The 21,103-nt window shown below is 41.3% G+C and overlaps 1 protein-coding gene across 1 annotated transcript in view; it reads left to right on the top strand.

Moving 5' to 3' along the window:
* Positions 1 to 13,842: 13,842 nt before the first annotated feature.
* LOC310925629 (RNA-binding protein Musashi homolog 1-like) overlaps positions 13,843 to 21,103 on the top strand; it is a 37,801-nt gene continuing 30,540 nt past the window's right edge. Inside the window, exons 1-4 of the mRNA XM_083887616.1 lie at positions 13,843 to 13,975; positions 14,592 to 14,632; positions 15,168 to 15,249; positions 15,444 to 15,528. Coding sequence (XP_083743742.1) covers positions 13,911 to 13,975; positions 14,592 to 14,632; positions 15,168 to 15,249; positions 15,444 to 15,528 — 273 coding nt within the window. The 5' untranslated portion in view covers positions 13,843 to 13,910. The remainder of the gene's footprint in view (positions 13,976 to 14,591; positions 14,633 to 15,167; positions 15,250 to 15,443; positions 15,529 to 21,103) is intronic.

Raw genomic sequence — 21,103 nt, 5'->3', positions numbered from 1 at the left:
GTTCCCAGGCCTTCGTGGAATATATTTCACCAATCAGTTGTGGATCGCGTGCAACACATGCACTGGAAATAAATGGACAGGTGGGATGAATGAAACATTTGATTGTTTGATTCATCCGCACACACACACACACACAGACACACACATTTCCATGACTTCAGAGGACATTACTTTGACTTACTAACCTCATCCTAACCCTGCACTATGCTGTCCCCTTAAAATATAATCATTTATGTTATGAGACCTTTTTTTTGCCCCCATAAGGAAGACAACAACAAACTTGTTTTTATATCTTAGTGAGAACACTAACCCTAACCCAGTGCAGTACTTTATGAACGACATCTATAAAGAACTACTGGTTGCAGTACCATTTTTTTTTTTTTTTGTCTAAAATTGGACAAAAAATTAAGTCGAAAAGTTGAAAAAGTATTTGAAAAATAAATTGACCCAAAATTTTTAGTCCAAAATTTGACAAAAACGTCATACTATACTGTCATCCAAAATTTAAAAAAAAAAATTGACCATACATTTTTCGTCCGAAATTTGACCAAAATTTTTTTGTGCAAAATTTGACCAAAATTTTTTTGTGCAAAATTTGACCAAAATTTTTTTGTGCAAAATTTGACCAAAATTTGACCAAATTTTTTTTGTCCAAAATCTGACCAAAATTTTACCAAAAATGTTTTGTCCAAAATTTGACCGAAAAATGTTTGGTCCAAAATTTGACCAAAATTTTTCGTCCAAAATTGGACAAAAATGTCATACTATACTATGTCATCCAAAATTTGAAAAAAAATGGACCAAAAATGTTTCATCCAAAATTTGACCAACATTTTTTTCGTCCAAAATTTGGCCAAAAAATGTTCGTCCTAAATTAGACCAAAAATTTTACAAAAACATTTTCGTCCAAAATTTTACAAAAACGTCACACTATACTTTGTCGTCCAAAATGTGAAAAAAAAATTCCCAAAATTTGACAAAGACGTCATACTATACTATGTCGTCCAAAATTAGATTTTTTTTTTTTTTTTTACAAATTGAGTATAGCATGGCCAAAATGTCCTCACTTCGTAAAAATGACCTCACTTTGTTGGTTAAAAACTCTCACTGGTCCTCAGTATGCCGCAAGTACAAGAACACACACACACACACACACACACACACACGCACACATTTCCATGACTTCAGAGGACATTACTTTGACTTACTAACCTCATCCTAATCATACACTATGCTGTCCCCTTAAAATGTAATCATATATGTTATGAGACCTTTTTTTTGACCCCATAAGGAAGACAACAACAAACTTGTTTTTATATCTTAGTGAGAACACTTACCCTAACTCTAACCTTTAACCTAACATAAGCCCAATCCTAACCCTGAAAGCAGATCTTAACCCTGAAAAGTCCTTTTTAATTTGTGGCACCGACTTACATGACTTTCTTGGAGACTTACCCTAACCTTGACTTATCACTTAACTACTATTGACCTAATGCGACTGTGTCAACAGATTATGTCCCCACAATACCTGGAGTAATACCTGGAACACACACACATAAAGTTAAAGTTGTAACGATCTGCCAAAATGTCCCCACAAAGAAATGTCTGAATCTCACAGTCCACTCCACACACACACACACACACACACAGATCTAGTCTCAGGCAAGGGGACAGTGATCTCCTATAAATAGCAGTAAGGAATGGCGTTGATAGGTCCTGTGAAAAGAAACGGAGGGGGAGTGGAAAAAGGATTAAAGAGATACAGGGATGCACTGTAACTCCACTTGTTCCTGTGTGTGTTTATGTGCGTGCGTGTGTGAGAGAGATACTACGAAGAGAGGTGGTATGGATTACAAAAAAAAGAGAAAGAAAACAAATCATTGGCCTTCTCTCTCTCCCTCGCTCTGTCCTATATACTCACACTTCCTCAGTCTCTCCCTTTTCTGTCTCATTCTCACCCCCCCCCCCCCCCCCCCCACACACACACACACACACACACACCTCAGAGGCCCTGGTGTGAAATCCATCACGCGTTCACATTAAACATTACCCGCAGCACGTCTTCCGACAAAGAGATGATGAGTCACCACACAGCCTTTCTTTTAGGTCGGCATGGCGATGGCCTCATAGACGGCGGTGACTCCATCTGTATCTGTCATGTCATTTACAGCATGAGAGAGAGAACGAAGAGGTTAAAGGCCACGTTATACTTCTCCGACTGCGTATGCGTTATCCGACTGCGTCACCACGACGGACACGCGCTGCAATTTCCGGCCCGATCAGTAGAGGTCGCTGCGCAAGGTTGTTCCGCTTCAGGCTACAGTGAGCAATGGCGTCCGAGAGAGAAAGAGAGAGAAAGACTGTTGTTGTTGAAACAGTGGCCGTTTGTCACTTTTCTGTGTCACGGAACGCAGTTTTAAGATCATTTGAGGCGAGAAATTGGCCATTTAGAGTCTAAACATGTGCTGTGTGTGTTAAAGGTACAATATGTAGTATTTATGGGTTTATATAACCCAAAATCCACTTTTTTATACATATTATGTGCTCCTGCATTGTCTAGTCGCTGTATAATAGTTTTTGTTTCATTTTCGTAGTGTTTCAAAAAGTCATGTAAAATAACATGGTCGCGGGCCGCGGTTGCATAGCCACTGTTAGCAGAGAGACGCCATGTTTCTACCGGAGCCTGTAAGGACAAAAGCGATGGAACAAATCAAGCGTCTCTTTACTTGTAGCGGAAGTCCCGCCTCCTCTCTCTCCGCTTCGTCTGCTACGGCTGCGGTAGCTCCGCCCTCTCCCTCACCTCACGAACCTCATCTGCTGACACGGAGAAAGACGACGAGGACGACATTTGACCAGCTGCGGATACCGTAGCGCTCAGGGAAGGGAGGGGGTGAGCAGAGGAGCAGTTCTTTGGTGTAAATTTCAGCCTCTCCTCTAGATGGCACTATAAACTACTTATTTCCCCTTTAAGATATGACGTATTTATAGTTTGGCAGCGACGTTGTCAGCGGGGATCAGCTCCGCGTCTGTGGACGCTCTGTGCTCACTGTGAGCCGGCACAGAGCAGCTTCGCTCGGCCTGTCCTGAGGACCAATCGCAGCTCTTGCCGTCTCCGTTGTCCCTTGACGGAGTGACGGACACTTAAAAAATATTTCGTGCAGTCGGAGACGACGCAGAGGACTCTGCGTAACCTACGCAGAGCAATTTACGCAGGAGTATAAATTGGGCTTAACTTTGAAACACAGAGTGAATAAAACAATCTGATCGTTGTCATTACATTATAAATAACCCCTTTAAAGGTATAATGCTTCACTATTGAATGAACACCTCACTCTGAAGTGAGCGTCTGTGACGTTATTTAAAGTTGTGCCAGGCAGAGCTTTTGTCAATGTGACAGGAGACAACAACACATAATTAGTTATAGGGGAGTTAATAATAATGCACTCAGTCACAGCAGTGATGGATAGAGGGCCCTTTAACTAACTGTACACCAATTTCCACGGCGGCTGAGGAGCAGTATTGACAATCTGTCTTTAAGTGTTAGGTCTCAGCTGATATGTAACCAGAAGCCTGTGTTTGTGTGCTCGTCCGCCCCAACCATCTGTGTTTTAACAGTGCATATCGTCTAACACACACACACAAAAAAGTGTAGTATGTAAGTCTGCAAGTCGTCTTCAGATTTTTTGCAAAATTGAGTTTAACTTAACTTAAATTATATTAAATGAATGAATGAAACAGGGGGTGTACAAGTATCTTTTTTAAAAACATGTTTACTGATTCCTTTTAGTTTTCAGTGTGTATTCAGGCACACAGACAGACAGACAGACAGACGGACAAACACACAAAAAGACAGACAGGAATAGTCCTGGTTGAAGTTAGCTGTGGTCTGTCTGTGTGCACAGGAAGTCCACAGCTGTGTTTGGAAGCCTCTTTTAGAGACACTTCCAAACACCGTCAGTCCACTTTGTTTTGTGTGCGTATGATTTAATAAAAGGGTTAACTCAACCCTCAGTCGACTGCCTGGGTAAATCTCCTCCACAATCTCTTCCTTCCTCTCCCTTTCTCTCCTCCCTTTGTCTCTCTCTCCCTTTGCCACACCTTCCCCTACGGGATTGAGGGATTGTGATCGGAGAATGGAGGCGGGGCTCTGGGCACAGCCACAGGTGTGCCTGTTTCCTCCCTTCCCCTCACCCTCGTGTAATGATTTCTTTGGCTCGCCACCTGCCAGGTAGAAAAAAAAAACACCCACAGCAAATGGAGTTCTTTAAAATGGCCTCTGCTGCCTTCAGCTGTAAAAGCATATGTTCTTTAGTCGTCTGTTTGCCTTCTGTCAATTGACAAACGTCTCATTTCAATCCCCTTTTAGGGCCAATTCCAATTCCTATCTTAACCCTCAAGCTCAACCCTTAATCTTAACTGTCCCTCAAAACCAAGTGTTGAGGGTTATTTTGTCACTTAGAAATGGGACACTCCTTAAATGCAGATACGTCTTCAGACTGCAGGGGGCAGAATAACGTGAAAGCTGCGTCCAGTCTGTCAACTCCAAAAAAAAAGAAGAAGAAGAACACATTTACGTCACAATTATTTATTTATTATTTTATGTCAGTCAAGTTATTAGGTTGTCAGTTAGTTATAAGATGATACTCATACAAATATTCAGCTGACAGTTACCACACACCACGACTTATTGAAAAGTAAACCATAGCAAACGATCGCTTGTCCGCACCGGCCGACTATTGACAAAAGATCGTAAAATAAAAATAAATGTTACGCAACAATGACGTCAGTAATCCATAATATGGGCCTAAACTAAGATAATACAATGGTTTTCATCATTTTTATATCTCTATTAACAAAGAAAATACTTCATTTGTATCGCACTCGCTTCGCTGCTTTCGACGCCATCTTTCTTATGTGAAAACACGCAAAGCATTCTGGGTAGCCCTTGCTCCCAAGGGTGGTCTCGGGAAAATCTCAATATTGAGGGCGATACAGCCCTTAAACTTGACCCTCAACTTAATTTTTCTGAGAATCGGGACAGCACTTGCACTAGAGGGAGAGCATTTTTTGAGATTGAGGGTTAAGATTGAGGATTAAGCAAGGAATTGGAATTCACCCTTATTATCCATTAACTGCAGTCAGTTCAGGGAGGTCTAGCTGGAAGTGTTTGTTGCACACTCATGCTTTTGCATCGCATGCAAATAGTGGTGCCTGGCTCTGAAAGCTGTTGCTGCAAGTTCACAGAAAATTCAGAGATGGCCCTTTTGAAAAAAGGTTTTCACACCAGTAACACCCTTCTCTTTCAAACTGCCTCGAGGGTGGTGAAGAGCAGGTCCCAGGCCCCGGGAGGTCAAAGGTTGCTGATTGACAATGGTTTCCCACTCTGGGTCAGCTGTGGCCAAGAAAACAAAAGCATTAAAGGTCCTGGTTTGTACAAACTATCACAGTCTTTTAAGGTGACAGAGTGACAGCAAGATAGAAGGAGAGCGATGGGACAGAGCAGCCGTTACTAAACCTCACATTTTAAATTCAATCAATTTTGACCCACCGAAACCTGAAGTTGTACATTGTATTTATTCCACAAATAGGCAGAAAATAATATTTGAATTTTCAATCAGGTTTCTAACTGTAAGATTATAAGTTTTCTTTACTTCAGAAATTAATCTAGCGAACTGCCTTGAAAACGACAGCATTGTTTACATTTACTTTTACGCTAAAATGATTTCGTAAATGTGTCGCAACTCAAAAATTTTATTTTTATTTTTTTGTAATTACAAAACTGAAAACCTTTACTGTATATTTGGGTATTTTATAAACTATATTGGCAAAACCTGCAGTACCTTCACTGCCCACTAGTTCTCCACTGCTGCGAGAATCACTGGGATGAAGTAAAAGCAGGCACACAAAAAGATTCACTCACACAAATATGACTGTAAATGTTGCTTTTAATGCACACTTCATCAGAAGTTAATGTGTCATCTTAAATCCGTTGTGTTTTAAATGACTCAAATCACTTTCAGTGCACTAAGTACATTTTTAAAAGTGAAGCCACATGTATTTTTTTTTTTTTCATCTACTCTACATTCATTCACATGGTTCCAACTTGTTCCGCCCCCCCCCCCCTCCCCCTCCCCCTCACCACTGTCTTTCTCCTCCTCTCTTTGTATTCAGTGCCATTGATCATGCATGCAGAAATTCAGCACGCCCAACCTCGGCTGCAGCCAGGATAGGTTCACTATTGCAAGGCTCTGTCCTACATACTGTTTTCTCGCTATGGTCCAGCAGGCCATAGTCACACCCTCCCCCTGGTCTGCCTTCACGCACACACACACACACACACACACACACACACACACACATGCAAACACCCTGCAGCCCGTCTCAGACACATGCACATATCATCACATGGTACTGGGAGTGTTAACTGAAAAATGTCAGGTGCAAAGAGGATGAGTTTTTAATTTTTTGGAAGGGTTTATTTAATATCTATGGTTTAGTTTTATACTTAGATCTCTGCCTCTCTTGCTCCCACACACACACACACACACACACACACACACACACACACACACACACACACACACACACACACACACACACACACACACACACACACATTATTGTACTTGCTGCATACTGAGGACCAGCATTTCCACTTTATAAATCAACACAATTACAAATATCTACTTCATGAACCACATCTACAAAGAACTATTGGGTGCAGTACCATAGAATGTCTGCAGGTGGAGCCCCAGAGCAGAAAGGGCTGGACATTTTTTTTTGTTTTTTGGTCCAAAATTTTGCGAAAACGTCATACTATACTATGTCGACCAAAATTGAAAAAAAAATTTGACCCAAAATTTTTGATCCAAAATTTGATAAAACTATCATAACATTTTTTTTCAATTTTTCAAAATTTGAATTTTTTTTTCAAATTTTGAACGACATGCTATATTATAGTATGTCGTTCAAAATTTTAAAAAAAAATTTTGACCCAAAATGTTTGCTCCAAAATTTTTGCTCCAAAAATTGACAAAAACGTCATACTATACTATGTCATCCAAAATTTGAAAAAATCTTTGACAAAAAAATTTTGGTCCAAAATTTGACAAAAAACTCATACTATACTATGTCGTCCAAAATTTGAAAAAAAAAATTTGCCCAAAATTTTACAAAAACGTCATACTATACTATGTCGTCCAAAATTTGAAAAAAAAAATTTACCCAAAATTTTACAAAAACGTCATACTATACTATGTCGTCCAAAATTAGATTTTTTTTTTTGACAAATTGAGTATAGCATGTTATAGCAACCTAAGGAAGTGATTTCAATGAAAACAAAGTGAGGACTCACTTTGCTGGTTAAAAACTCATTGGTCCTCAGTATGCCGCAAGTACAAGAACACACACACACACACACACACACACACACACACACACACACACACACACACACACACACACACACACACACACACACACACACACACACACACACACTCACACACTTTTGAGTTGTAAGAAATGACATGTGACATGTTGAGCGACACCCCGCTGCATTTGTTCTCGTTGCACGAGGGTTTGTAAAGCCTTTTAGTTTTTCTTTGCATCAAGGTCATTGCATTTCACCTGACGCTTTGCTTGTTTTACTTTTGTCAGAGCAGCTGAAGCACATGACGAAACCCTCCCAGCTGACCAGGCTTGACCAGTAGAGTGGCAGAGAGTGGCGGACAGAGAGGTAATACTGATAATCTACCACTTAGCTTGCCAGGACAGCATGTCACATGGGAGGAGAGAGAGGGAGAGAGAGAGAGAGAGCGAGAGAGAGGGAGAGAGGGAGAGGGGAAAGTGGGTAAGATCAGATTTAGATGAGGGCTGAACTGTAATTGGGTAAGAACAAGATGAAAGATGAGTGGTGATCACAGCTGTTTTGACTATGATGGATGAGGATGGGAGCTGGGCAGCAGGAACAGGTGGGCCGAGGTTTGGACCAGGAAAGAATGAGTGATGAATGGCGTTGACCTCAAATAGTGTTTGCATGAGGTTTTGAAAGATTTGTGGATACGAGGGGTAAAGCTGCTACTGCTGCTGCTGCTGACGTAAAGGACGTAAATGAGCTCAGCAAGTGGGTCATAATCGATTCCAATGTTGTTGACGACTGACTCATAGTATGATATGATATCATTTAAGGTCAAATCACATTGAATCATGGAAGATACAGGTTACAAGACACGCCGTTACAGAATAACATGACATTACAGAATAACATGACATTATATAACAACATGACATTATAGAATGACATGACATTATATAAAAACATGACATTATAGAATAACATGACATTATATAAAAACATGACATTATAGAATAACATGACATTATATAAAAACATGACATTATAGAATAACATGACATTATATAAAAACATGACATTATAGAATAACATGACATTATATAAAAACATGACATTATATAACAACATGACATTATAGAATAACATGACATTATAGAATGACATGACATTATAGAATAACATGACATTATAGAATGACATGACATTATAGAATAACATGACATTATAGAATAACATGACATTACAGAATAATGTGACATTATAGAATAACATGACATTATAGAATAATGTGACATTATAGAATAACGTGACATTATAGAATAACATGACATTATAGAATAACATGACATTATAGAATAACATGACATTATATAAAAACATGACATTATATAACATGACATTATATAATAACATGACATTATATAACAACATGACTTTATATAATAACATGACATTATATAAAAACATGACATTATAGAATAACATGACATTATATAAAAACATGACATTACAGAATAACATGACATTATATAACAACATGACATTATATAAAAACATGACATTATAGAATAACATGACATTATATAAAAACATGACATTACAGAATAACATGACATTATAGAACAACATGACATTACAGAATAACATGACATTATATAAAAACATGACATTATAGAATAACATGACATTATATAAAAACATGACATTACAGAATGACATGACATTATATAACGTGACATTACAGAATAACATGACATTACAGAATAACATGACATTATATAAAAACATGACATTATAGAATAACATGACATTATATAAAAACATGACATTACAGAATAACATGACATTACAGAATAACATGACATTATATAACAACATGACATTATAGAATAACATGACATTACAGAATAACATGACATTATAGAATAACATGACATTACAGAATAACATGACATTATATAACATGACATTATATAAAAACATGACATTATAGAATAACATGACATTATATAAAAACATGACATTATAGAATGACATGACATTACAGAACAACATGACATTACAGAATGACATGACATTATATAACATGACATTACAGAATAATGTGACATTATAGAACAACATGATATTATAGAATAACATTACATTATATAACAACATGACATTATATAACATGACATTACAGAACAACATGACACTACAGAAAAATACAACATTATAGAATAACATGACTTTATATAACATGACATTACAGAATAATATGGCATTATAGAATTATACGGTATTTAATTATATCATTACATTGCACCTTACACCGTGTAAGGTGCAATGTAATGATATATAACATGATGTAATGTGATTCATATATAAGGCCATGTCATGTTACAACATATAAGAACAAATGACGTATTACTATCTATGATAAACATACATGATATATTCACCTATGATATCACACCAGATCACATCATAAGTCGTCACTGAACTCTGAGCAATCTGACACCAAAGCAGTGACTCCATTACTGATGAGATGGATACGTCATCAAATGAGCGGTGACTTCATGGGTTTGGATCAGGTTTCCTGGTTACCGATGCTCTCTTTATACACAAAGCCAAATATAAGCTTACTGTCATAGATGAGCAATAAACCCAGAGAGTGTTCACATTTTAAGGTCAAGCATGGAAACATTTCATCTCGTGCCGCCATGTTTCTACAGCAGACAAACCAGCATGAGCGTGGTTTTGCATTTTCAAGCTGAGGCTTTCTATTCAAATGAAGAAAAATGACATCCAAGGCCAGGCCACCAACATGTGCAGTCTAACCTTTAAGAATCTGAAAATCTAATCTCAAAAATGGATTTTTATCTTAAGAATACCTCAAATTAATTAAGTAACGGTAACGATTACAAATGGATCTTTTCAACAGCCATTTTGAGCACAGGTGTCACTCGTCATCACCTAAATGATGATTCTCCTCACTCCTGTTAGTCAGGACAGCGTGACAGTGAACCAGCATGAAACTGAGGAAGCACAATCGAGCTCAGCTATAATTCATTTGATAATTTACACCTGTGATTTTCCAACTGTGACCTGTCAAAATAGCTCGTGTGACTCCTTGTTGCAGCCATAGTTAGTACGACATTTACAGTGTCTATAGAAAGTTATCATACCCTTTTGAAACAATCACTCTGTCACAGTTAGAACAGTTTTTATTTAACAGTCTGAAATGATAATATATAAAATCCCTAATTTCCCAGCTTTAAAGGGACAATGTGTAGTATTTATGGGTTTATATAACCCAAAATCCACTTTTTTATACATATTATGTGCTCCTGCATTGTCTAGTCGCTGTATAATATTCTTTGTTTCATTTTCGTAGTGTTTCAAAAAGTCATGTAAAATAACATGGTCGCGGGCCGCGGTTGCATAGCCACTGTTAGCAGAGAGACGCCATGTTTCTACCGGAGCCTGTAAGGACAAACGCGAGAGAACAAATCAAGCGTCTCTTTACTTGTAGCGGAAGTCCCGCCGTAGGGATCAGGGAAGGGAGGGGGTGAGCAGAGGAGCAGTTCTCTGTTGTAAATGTCAGCCTCTCCTCTAGATGGCACTATAAACTACTTACTTCACCTTTAACGATTGTTGTTGTTGTTTTTTCAACATGTTCCCCTCTTGGCCCCCAGGTCATTTGGGTTTGACACAGTTTACTAACCCACAGTACCTTTAAAGGTACAATATGTAGTATTTATGGGTTCATATAACCCATAAACACACATTTTCGTAGTGTTTCAAAAAGTCATGTAAAATAACATGGTCGCGGGCCGCGGTTGCATAGCCACTGTTAGCAGAGAGACGCCATGTTTCTACCGGAGCCTGTAAGGACAAACGCGAGAGAACAAATCAAGCGTCTCTTTACTTGTAGCTGAAGTCCCGCCTCCTCTCTCTCCGCTTCGTCTGCTACGGCCGCGGTAGCTCCGCCCTCTCCCTCGCCTCACGAACCTCATCTGCTGACACGGAAAAAGACGACGAGGACGACATTTGACCGGCTGAGGATACCGTAGCGCTCAGGGAAGGGAGGGGGTGAGCAGAGCAGCAGGTCGTTGTTGTAAATTTCAGCCTCTCCTCTAGATGGCACTATAAACTACTTACTTCACCTTTAATTACACATTTGGCCTTACAACATTTCTGAATATTAATAAAAAAATAGAATAGCAGTGGAAAAGTGACCAGGCCCCTAATTTAATACTTTGTGTAGTCACCTTTTGCTTATTACAGCCATCAGTCTGTGTGGATATGTCACACCTCGATTTGGGAATATTTCCTCATTCTTCCCTGAAGAACTGTCCGAGTTCAGTCAAATTCCATAGTGAGCGGCGATGGACTGCACTCCAAGTCCATCCACAGATGTTCTAGGATTGAGGTCAGGGCTCTGATTAGGCCACTCTAGGACATTCGAGCACCACCTGCCCATTGGTTTCCACCAAACATAGAAAAAAAAAAAGTTAAATTTTGGTCTCATCTGACCATATAACCTTTTTTTTCCACATGGCATCAGAATGTTCAATATGTTTTTTAGTACCATATGGTAAACGAGACGCAGTGTGACACTTTCTTGCCACCCTAACCCATACAGACCAACGTTGTGTAGCATATGTGAAATTGTTGTCACGTGCACAGATAGACCAACATCGGATATTATAAGACTTGTAACTCTGTTAAGGTTTGCCATGGGCCTCTTGGTAGCTTCCCTGTCATCCAGTTTAATGGCCCGATCTCGGCAAGGTGTGGGTGGTGCCATATGCCTTCCACTTCCACACAATACTTTGAATGGTACTCAGAGGGATAGTTAAAGCTTTGGAAATCTTTTATATCCTTTCTCGTAACTCGTGCCTATCCACAACTTTATCCTGGAGCTGTTTTTGGAAGCATCTTTCCAACCACGGGGAATTCTTTGTGTTACCATGCACTACTAGGAGTGGAATCCTCAAGGAACAGCTGATTTTATTCTGACGTATTGGAGGCCAATAGAGATACAAACCCTGTAGCCCATCTGTGGTCCTGATCCAGTCTCTGAGTAAATTGTGTCAAACCCAAATGACCTGGGGGCCAAGAGGGGAACATGTTGAAAAAACAACAACAATCGTTAAAGGTGAAGTAAAGGCCACATTATACTTCTCCGACTGCGTAATGCGTTATCCGTCTGCGTCACCACGTAGACCACTCGAGCATTTATACTTCTGCGTCGTGGTGACGGATATGCGCTGCAATTTCCCGCCCGATCAGTAGGGGTCGCTGCGCAAGGTTGTTGTGCTTTTGGCTACAGTGAGCAATGGTGTCCGAGAGAGAAAGACTGTTGTTGTTGAAACAGTGGCCGTTTGTCACTTTTCTGTGTCCCGGAACGCAGTTTTAAGATAATTTGAGGCGAGAAATTGGCCATTTAGAGTCTAAACATGTGCTGTGTGTGTTAAGATATGACGTATTTATAGTTCGGCAGCGACGAAGTCGGCGGGGATCAGCTCCGCCCTCTGTGGACGCTCGGTGCTCACTGTGAGCCGGCACAGAGCAGCTTCGCTCGGCCTGTCCTGAGGACCAATCGCAGCTCTTGCCGTCTCCGTTGTCCCTTGATGGAGTGACGGACACTTAAAATATATTCCGTGCAGTCGGAGACGACGCAGAGGCTCTTCGACAGGCTCTGCGTAACCTACGTAGAGCACTTTACGCAGGAGTATAAATTGGGCTTAAAGAGACGCTTGATTTGTTCTCTCGCGTTTGTCCTTACAGGCTCCGGTAGAAACATGGCGTCTCTCTGCTAACAGTGGCTATGCAACCGCGGCCCGCGACCATGTTATTTTACATGACTTTTTGAAACACTACGAAAATGAAACAAAAACTATTATACAGCGACTAGACAATGCAGGAGCACATAATATGTATAAAAAACAGGATGTCACAGGAAGAGGCACGTGCAAGCAAGACGTCAGAAAAAAACTGCTTCACACAAGTCACTGTTGAAGTGAAGTCATGTCAGTTTCATGCAGCCGTGCATGCAGTGATGACTATTTTGTGGTGGAAAACTGTAGTCTTGAGCTTTTTATTCCCTTCGTGGTATTGCAATAAAGATAGTCATGATGGTGATATTACACAGAATTTGAAAGTAAAAGAGAGAGAGAGAGAGAGAGAGAGAGAGAGAGAGAGAGAGAGAGAGAGAGAGAGAGAGAGAATAAACGCAGGCAACGCGCAGGAGGGAGGGAGGGAGGTCCGAGGCTCGGGTTGGCGACGGGAAAACGAGGTAGAGGCGGAGTCTCTTTCTCTCTCTCTGAGCGCGTATGCATGCGCGTGTGCGTGCGTATCCTCGTTCGCTCCTCCTCCTTTTTATCCACCCCACCCCCATCTCTTCTTCCCTCCCCTCCCCTCCCGCTCTCCCCTCCCCGCCCTCCCTCGCTCTGCTGCCCGCCCCTGAGTCTGGAGCAGCAGCAGCAGCAGCAGCAGCAGTGTTGGTGCTTCGCTGCCTCTCGTCGCCTTCACAGTGCGGGAATACAGCAGCGGAGAGAGCGGAATGGACACGGAAGGGAGCCAGAGCAGCCTGTCCTCCGGCACCGACAACTCCCCCCACGACCCCTGGTAAAAAAAACAGCCGCCGCCGCTCGCCTGCCCGACTGCACCCCCCCCCCACCCCCCTTTCCCCCCCCCCCTCGCTCGGCCCCGGTTTGAGTTCACCTTGGACTTTAGTGGAGTTGAAGCGGAGCCGCGCCGAGACAAAAGACAAGCACGTTGCGTGTGTGTATGTGTGAGTGAGTGAGTGTGTGTGTGTGTGTGTGTGTGTGTGTGTGATGGATCCGCAGGAGGCACAGACGCACCGCTGCTTTCAGTCTGTTTCCCCCCTTCTTCTTCTTCTTCTTCTTCTTCTTCTTCTGCGCGACTGTTTATTTATCTCGCGTTTCCTCCACAAGGCCACATTGTAACTTCTCCTCCATCCTCTCTGGAAATCCTCTCTCTCTCTCTCTCTCTGTCTCTCTGCCTCTCTCTCTCTCTCTCTCTTTTCCCTCCTCTGGGGGATTATTATAACGGCCCAACTGGCCGATCGGTGACTCCGCAACATGGCCGATGCTTTCTTCTGTACTTTATTGACGCTATATTGTGAACACACACACATGTCTCCTCCTGTATCGTTGTGTCCTCTGAATGTTACGCGACTGTTTTGACTCAAACCAGCTTCTGTTTGCTCTCATTCATTCAGCAAAATGTTCATCGGCGGTCTGAGTTGGCAGACGACACAAGGTGAGCTGCTTGTCCCGCACGCTACTTCACAAACAACTACTGAATGAAAGGCTACTGTTTACCGCTCTCTGCCTGTGTGTGTGTGTGCGAGTGTGTGTGTGTAACTTGTGTGTAATTATAGATGTATCCTTCCTGAAGTGAATATACATAAATCAAAGCCACATTTTTTTTTTAATCCATTATAAGAATCTTGTAGGATTTAGTCGCTGTCTGGACATGCGTGCACACACACACACACACACACACACACTCCGCTGCATCCATTCACTTACACTCAGAGGCTCGCGCGTGGATACAGTGTATTATCCCCGCAGCATGCTGTCGTCACGCAAAGGGCCTTCGTGTGCATTTTTTTGCAGGATGGACACAAACACAACGTGGTCCTTGCTGCCTCGACCCCATTGTCTTTTCTCTGTGTGTGTGTGTGTGTGTGTCTCCCATCGCCTCACCAGGGCCTGCGGGACGACACACGCGTGTCTCCCGCCCCTCCTGCGTGCCGTTTAACCCCGCGTAACCCTGAGCTTGTCTTTTGCAGAGGGCTTAAAGGAGTACTTCTTTAAATTCGGCGAGGTGAAGGAGTGCATGGTGATGCGAGATCCCGTTACCAAGCGGTCGAGGTGAGGAGAAAGGAGGAGGCGTGTGCGCCCCCCCCCCCCCCCCCGCCGTCTTATCACTGGATCCCTCATGGAGATCCCCATAACCATTTTTTTTTTTTACTCTCGCTCCAACTCGAGATCTGTGGGAGCGTTCATCCTTATTCCACTGCTTCAATTCTCTCTCTCTCTCTTTGTTTTCTGTATTTCCTGCTCAGGGGCTTTGGGTTTGTAACGTACGCAGAACAAGCTGGTGTGGAAAAGGTTTTGGCGCAAAACAGACACGAGTTGGACTCAAAAACGGTGAGTTGAGACTTTTTTAATTGAAGAGCTGGATGTTTGTTGTTGCTCCTTAAACTTGTCGTGGGTAACTTTTTCCACGCCGGATTTTGTGTGTAGTGTTTTTCGGGGCCCTGTAAAGTTGAGGAGTGCTGCCCCTCTCTCCTCCTCCTCCTCCTCCTCCTCCTCCTCTTCCCCCCCCCTCCTCCTCCAAATCCCGGTTCAGGGCGCCAACATGAAAGCGTTCTTTCTTGGGTCTTCATTGCCATGGTTACCTGGGGGACCTGAATGGGGTAGGAGTCCCTTGCAAAACCCTCACAGGGTTTATGTTCAGAGCTCACACACACTTTTCTTTTTTTAAAAATAAAGAAATAGCAGCAGCTTTGCAAATAACTGTTAGTGTATAAAAATATGTTAGTAAAGGAAACATAAAGGTTCATAAATTGATGTCAGGGAGAGCCAGACACGTTTTAATCACAAAATGTATTAAGATTGAGTTTTGCTCCTCAGTGAAACTTGTTGTGAAAGTAAACAAGAAAGCGACGACACACATTAAACATTTCTCAAATTTGCGATCGACTATGTCTTTCTGCCTTTACATATATCACAGTATATTTTGTTGTTGAGTCGTTGCCCAGCTCCACTTGTGGTTCATCAACCTTTCACAGCTTGATGGCTTGAAACAAATGCATGAATCCCTGTGGTTTGTGGTGTAGTCAGAGTCAAAGCTGCTGCCTCTAATTTAAATGTCTATAAACGTGTGGAAGCTGTTGTCTTGGTCATGTAGATTGTTCTGTAGGGAATGGACAGCATAAACAAAGCATTATCCCCATCCTCAAACACCAGTTCATGCCTAACCTTAGCAGAATTTCGCCCTTAACCTAATGAGGTTTTACCAGATTGGGAGCAGGTAACAAATACAAACAAACGCAAGTACATTTCGAGCTACTTTTGTAGCTCAACTTAACTGTAGACAAGCTACAATTGTAGCTCAACTACATTTTATAATTCAAACGACCATTCTTGTCCCAGTGTACTAGCATGAACGCCAATCGTTTCATTGAGTGACGTGCCTTTGCCTCTGTTACGCTAGGTGGCGCTTTTAGTGTATTCTGTCGATCTGTTCAGTCACAGACCAAAACTTACCAACTAGCCGTTAGCTCAAATACAATAAATGAATACACGCAATAGTAATTCAACTCCCAACCACATTATCAGGGTGTGTTTAGTGCAACTTCAAAACAGATATTCAATTTAGTATAATGTCAGTCTTTTAAAAGTCTGGTTTTAGTCAGACTAAGTCAGTCATCGTATTTCCCCCCCCCCCCCCTAACATCATGGAAACACACTGACTGGGATTATTTGAGAGTGTAATTCAGTTGCACGGAAAGACAGCACAGGCCCCGGGGGGGTGGAGAGAGGTAGAGGTGTTTCGTTGACGAAGCCGGTCCGTTGCCCGGGGTGATGCCAGCCACAGGAGACGGTGCTGCCAGCGAATACACAGCCTGATGGGGATTTACGTCTCCATAACAACTTCTCCACTAGTTTGCATGAACTTAAGACGCTGGGCTTGGTTGGTCAGCTGTGCTGTGACACACACACACACACACATGCACATTATTATAATGCTGTGTCATGACACTGACCTTCACACTTGTTTCTGCACATAAATCTGTGCTATTTGCAAAGTTTTGAGCTAAAGTAGCTGTAATCTTTTTTACACAATCGCAGTGATTTTCATTATGAGGTTTCTATCGCTGCTGCTATTAATCCCTCAGTCTTTCCGGCCATCTTGGAAGCAATTCTTTGCCAATGTAAAGTGTTACATAGTGACTCATATTACCTATTACAACTATATTACTGTCAGAGACTGGGAAAGACACACCGTGTGCGTGATGTGAACACCGGTTTGGAGGCAGAGGCTCAGCTTGTCGGGGCCACTGGTGGGGATGGGCGTTGCCCTTATTATAAACCAAAATACAGCGTGAGGCTAAACAATAATAACGGTAACAACTCAAACACAGCTTTGGTTGCTCAGGTTGTTGTGGTAGCACTGAGACGGGTGAGCGTGTCCACACCGTGAACGTTTATCAAACCAGGCATTTTTAAAAACAAAGGTACGGTACGGATTGCCATTTTGTTGTTTGGCCGCGAGATCCTGCATGGATTTGTTTCCCACGTGATTGCTAAACTGAGATTTTTGCAAAAAGCTTTATAGATATAGTCGGTAATGATTTAAGGGTGTGTGCGTTTTTTTAATTGCTTAAATGCAATCAAAGACACTAATAAAGTAAGAATTATAACTGAGATGCAAAATGATTGAATGCTGAGCCGCAGCTAAAATGGGCTCATTCCCAGCTGCAGCGTCTGTGTTGGGAAACAAGATTTTCCATTTGTTGTGTTAAAAAAAAATGACGTGAAGTCTGACAGAGGGGTTAATTATTTGTGTCACAGCTGGGAGTCAAATGTGGGTCAAATTATGTGTTTGAAAAAATATTAGTGTCAACCTCTGTGTGTCATTTCCAACTTTTAATAATAATTATTCTCACACACACACACATAGTACTCTTTGTGTGTGTGTCACACCTGTGTTGTTTGATCTGCATGATATTTGAGAAAGACGTTGATTCCTGGAATGAGGAAGAAGCCTTTTTTCTTTCTTTTTTTTTTGTTGCCAAAAATACGCTATTATATTAGTCCAAAAACGTGCATTGACTTGATATCACTTGTAACAGCTATTATAATCTAATTATGTGAGTTCCTAATAAAATAAAGGTCAAATAAAATCCCGACCGAGTGTAGCATGATAAAAAAGACGCAGGAAGAGAAACAAGAATAGTGTATGAAACTACATTAACTGGTTTAAGGTCCATTTTACGGGTTTCATCTGGTATTAAACATTTACACTCCTGTTGCAACAAGGATTGCTTTTATCCACCCATAGAAAACCAAAGCCATTGAGCCTAAATGCTGATTTAGCATTTTAATTCCTGCCTATACCTGTGTGCTTATAAATATAAATAGACAAATGCAAGGCTGTCTTTTGTTTTTCCAGCGAGCTCTGTAGAGAGCTGTTGTTTTGGTAGGAGGTCAGATTTCCTGTTAGGACAGAGTACGGCCTCAGGGCAGTGGTGTGCTGTTAGATTTCTATGGAAAGAGAAGAAGGGCACAACTGGTATTTATTTGCTCTGAGAAACACTTTACTAGGACCAGTTACAGAATCAAAAAAAAAACCTCACAGGTATTTCTCTGAAATGATGTCACTTCTTTCCCCTCGAATCAGACAAAAGTGATTATGGACGTCGTGGGTTAGTGTGGCATGTTTAGAAGTGATGGATTATTATTGGATTATTGTAGCTGTTTTCACAGAGCAGCAGACGGGACCTGGACCTTCTTTATTAACTGATGATTTGTGTCATTTTTAAAAGGGCAGGGTTTACAAATATTCGGTTAAATGATAAAATATCGAGGACTGCAACTAACGTTTATTTTCATAAAAGTCGATTAATCTTGATTAGTCGACTAGTTTTGATGTTCAAAGTTGTTGACCGGTGTTTTCCTAACCCTCACCCAACATGATGATATTCTCAAACTCCACAAACTGAAATTGAAATCAGTTTTAATTATGTATTTATAATATGGAGCAAAGAAACTAGAAAAAAAACCACACAAAAACATGATTAATTTAACAAAAATAATAATAAAAATAACACACATTTAGAAATTAAGGATATATTTAGGATATATAAGGATATATATATAAGATAAATGCAAAAACAAGTCATACAATATTGGGATGGCATGATTTATTTGTTGTCAGGACTTGATTTTTTCCAATTCAATTTATTTGTGATTCTACAAATTTCTTTTTCCTCCAATTGAGTGACCCACTAGTTATATTTCCAAAATCAATGATATCACATGCCAGTCAGTCAGTCAGTCTGACATTTATGTAAATTGAATGGGACGCTGTTACATAATGTTTACAATGTAATATAACTGCTTCCCCTGGTAATAATAGAATAAATACCTTCAGCCCAATTAGAAAATGCTTTTAGCTTCTTTGCCTAGTGTTCGCTGAGCTGGTAAAATATAAACACAACGCAAATGTGGTTTGTGAAAGTAAAGAAAATGTCTTTAATTCCAAATAACACAGATCATAACAGAACTCCCATTACTTTTTTTTTAAGGCAGATTGGAAACTGGTAGTTTTTGTTGTTTCTGTTGGTCAGGCTATATCGTGATTGGGACGGTGTTGTAGCAGGTGTGTGTTTGGCATAATGAAGGTTTGTGAAAAGGCAATATGGTGCAAATATAGCTGCTTTCATCTGCAGCCCCACACTGTAAGAAACATATTAGCAGCAGCCTCTGTGGCCCATTGGCACCGCAGTTCGCCAGTGTTGACCGTCACCGTCTCTACTGGTCTAACACCTGGTTAGTGGAGGGTTTAGTTGCTATTTGCAGCAGCTCCTTCAGTCCTGACTAGAAATTAGCTGTAAATGCTGACATAGACAAAACTAGAGAGAGAGAGAGAGAGACCTAGCTCCTGTGCTGTAATTAGTATGGATCTGAAAAAGAAACTAATCAGATTTGAGGAAACAAACTGGATTGGGCTTCCGAGGTCCCTGCGTGGCCGCAGATCTGGGATAAAGCTGGACTTAGCTCTGAAGGTGGATCCAGGCAGGTTGTTCTCTCCCGCTCTCTCTCTTTCTTTTTCACTGTGCTACATGTGCACATGTAAACTCGCCCCACACCAGAGCCATTGTCACACTCCAGCAGGGTTACAGGGGGTAGCAGTGGGTTGGGGTTTGGCATAGAGGGGGTTCCTCATTAGTGAGCTTCGTTAACTAATTACTGTGCCATTGTTCAGCTGTGCAGATTGACCTCGCTGGCCCGAGCCCAAACCAAGTCTCTCGCTCACTGTGTGCGCTCGCAGTGACATGCCAACTCCCTTTTGTCTCCTCTTGTGTTTATAGCTTTTTGTTTAACCTCTTCTTTCACGGTTGCCCCCGGTACCGATGGCAGCGTCAGACGCGGCGACAAAAGCGTCATAAAACCATATCTAACTTTAGTTCAGTGTGATTATGTAAACAAAAAAACCACGTGTCGGCTGGACAGCTGAAAACCCACAGATTTCAGCGGTACCATTTTTTTATCACTCTACGACCAAGATTCACGGATCCAGCCCCAAAATAAGAGCAAAACAACAACTGACTTTCAAGAAATACAAGCAGAAATATTGTCTTACCTTTGCTGTTTATCAAAACAAGTTATTTCCACCGGAACAAAACCACTTCTAATGAAGAACTACACTTCCCAGCATGCTTTGGGAACAAATCCCGGTTCTGATTGATCAGTACAGAGCGACATTAGATCGTTCTGTTTAGAGAAGGGCGAATGTCTGCACAAATGCGTCATATGCATTTATGTCCTTTTGACTCGCTAATGAAGTGATTCACACGCATTTGTAGACCGGGGTCTGATTTTACTGGTTTAGAGGTTTAAAAACGAGCTGTCAATCACCCTAATTGACCAAGGTAAGCCAGAGCTATGGCGCTGCGTAACTGAAGACGCCACAGAGTCACAGAGTTGTTATTAC

Source organism: Microchirus variegatus (genome assembly GCF_963457635.1).
Source record: "Microchirus variegatus genome assembly, chromosome: 4".
NCBI classification, from domain to species: Eukaryota; Metazoa; Chordata; class Actinopteri; order Pleuronectiformes; family Soleidae; genus Microchirus; species Microchirus variegatus.
Note: the sequence above shows the minus strand (reverse complement) of the source record. Positions and strands in the feature narration are given on the sequence as shown.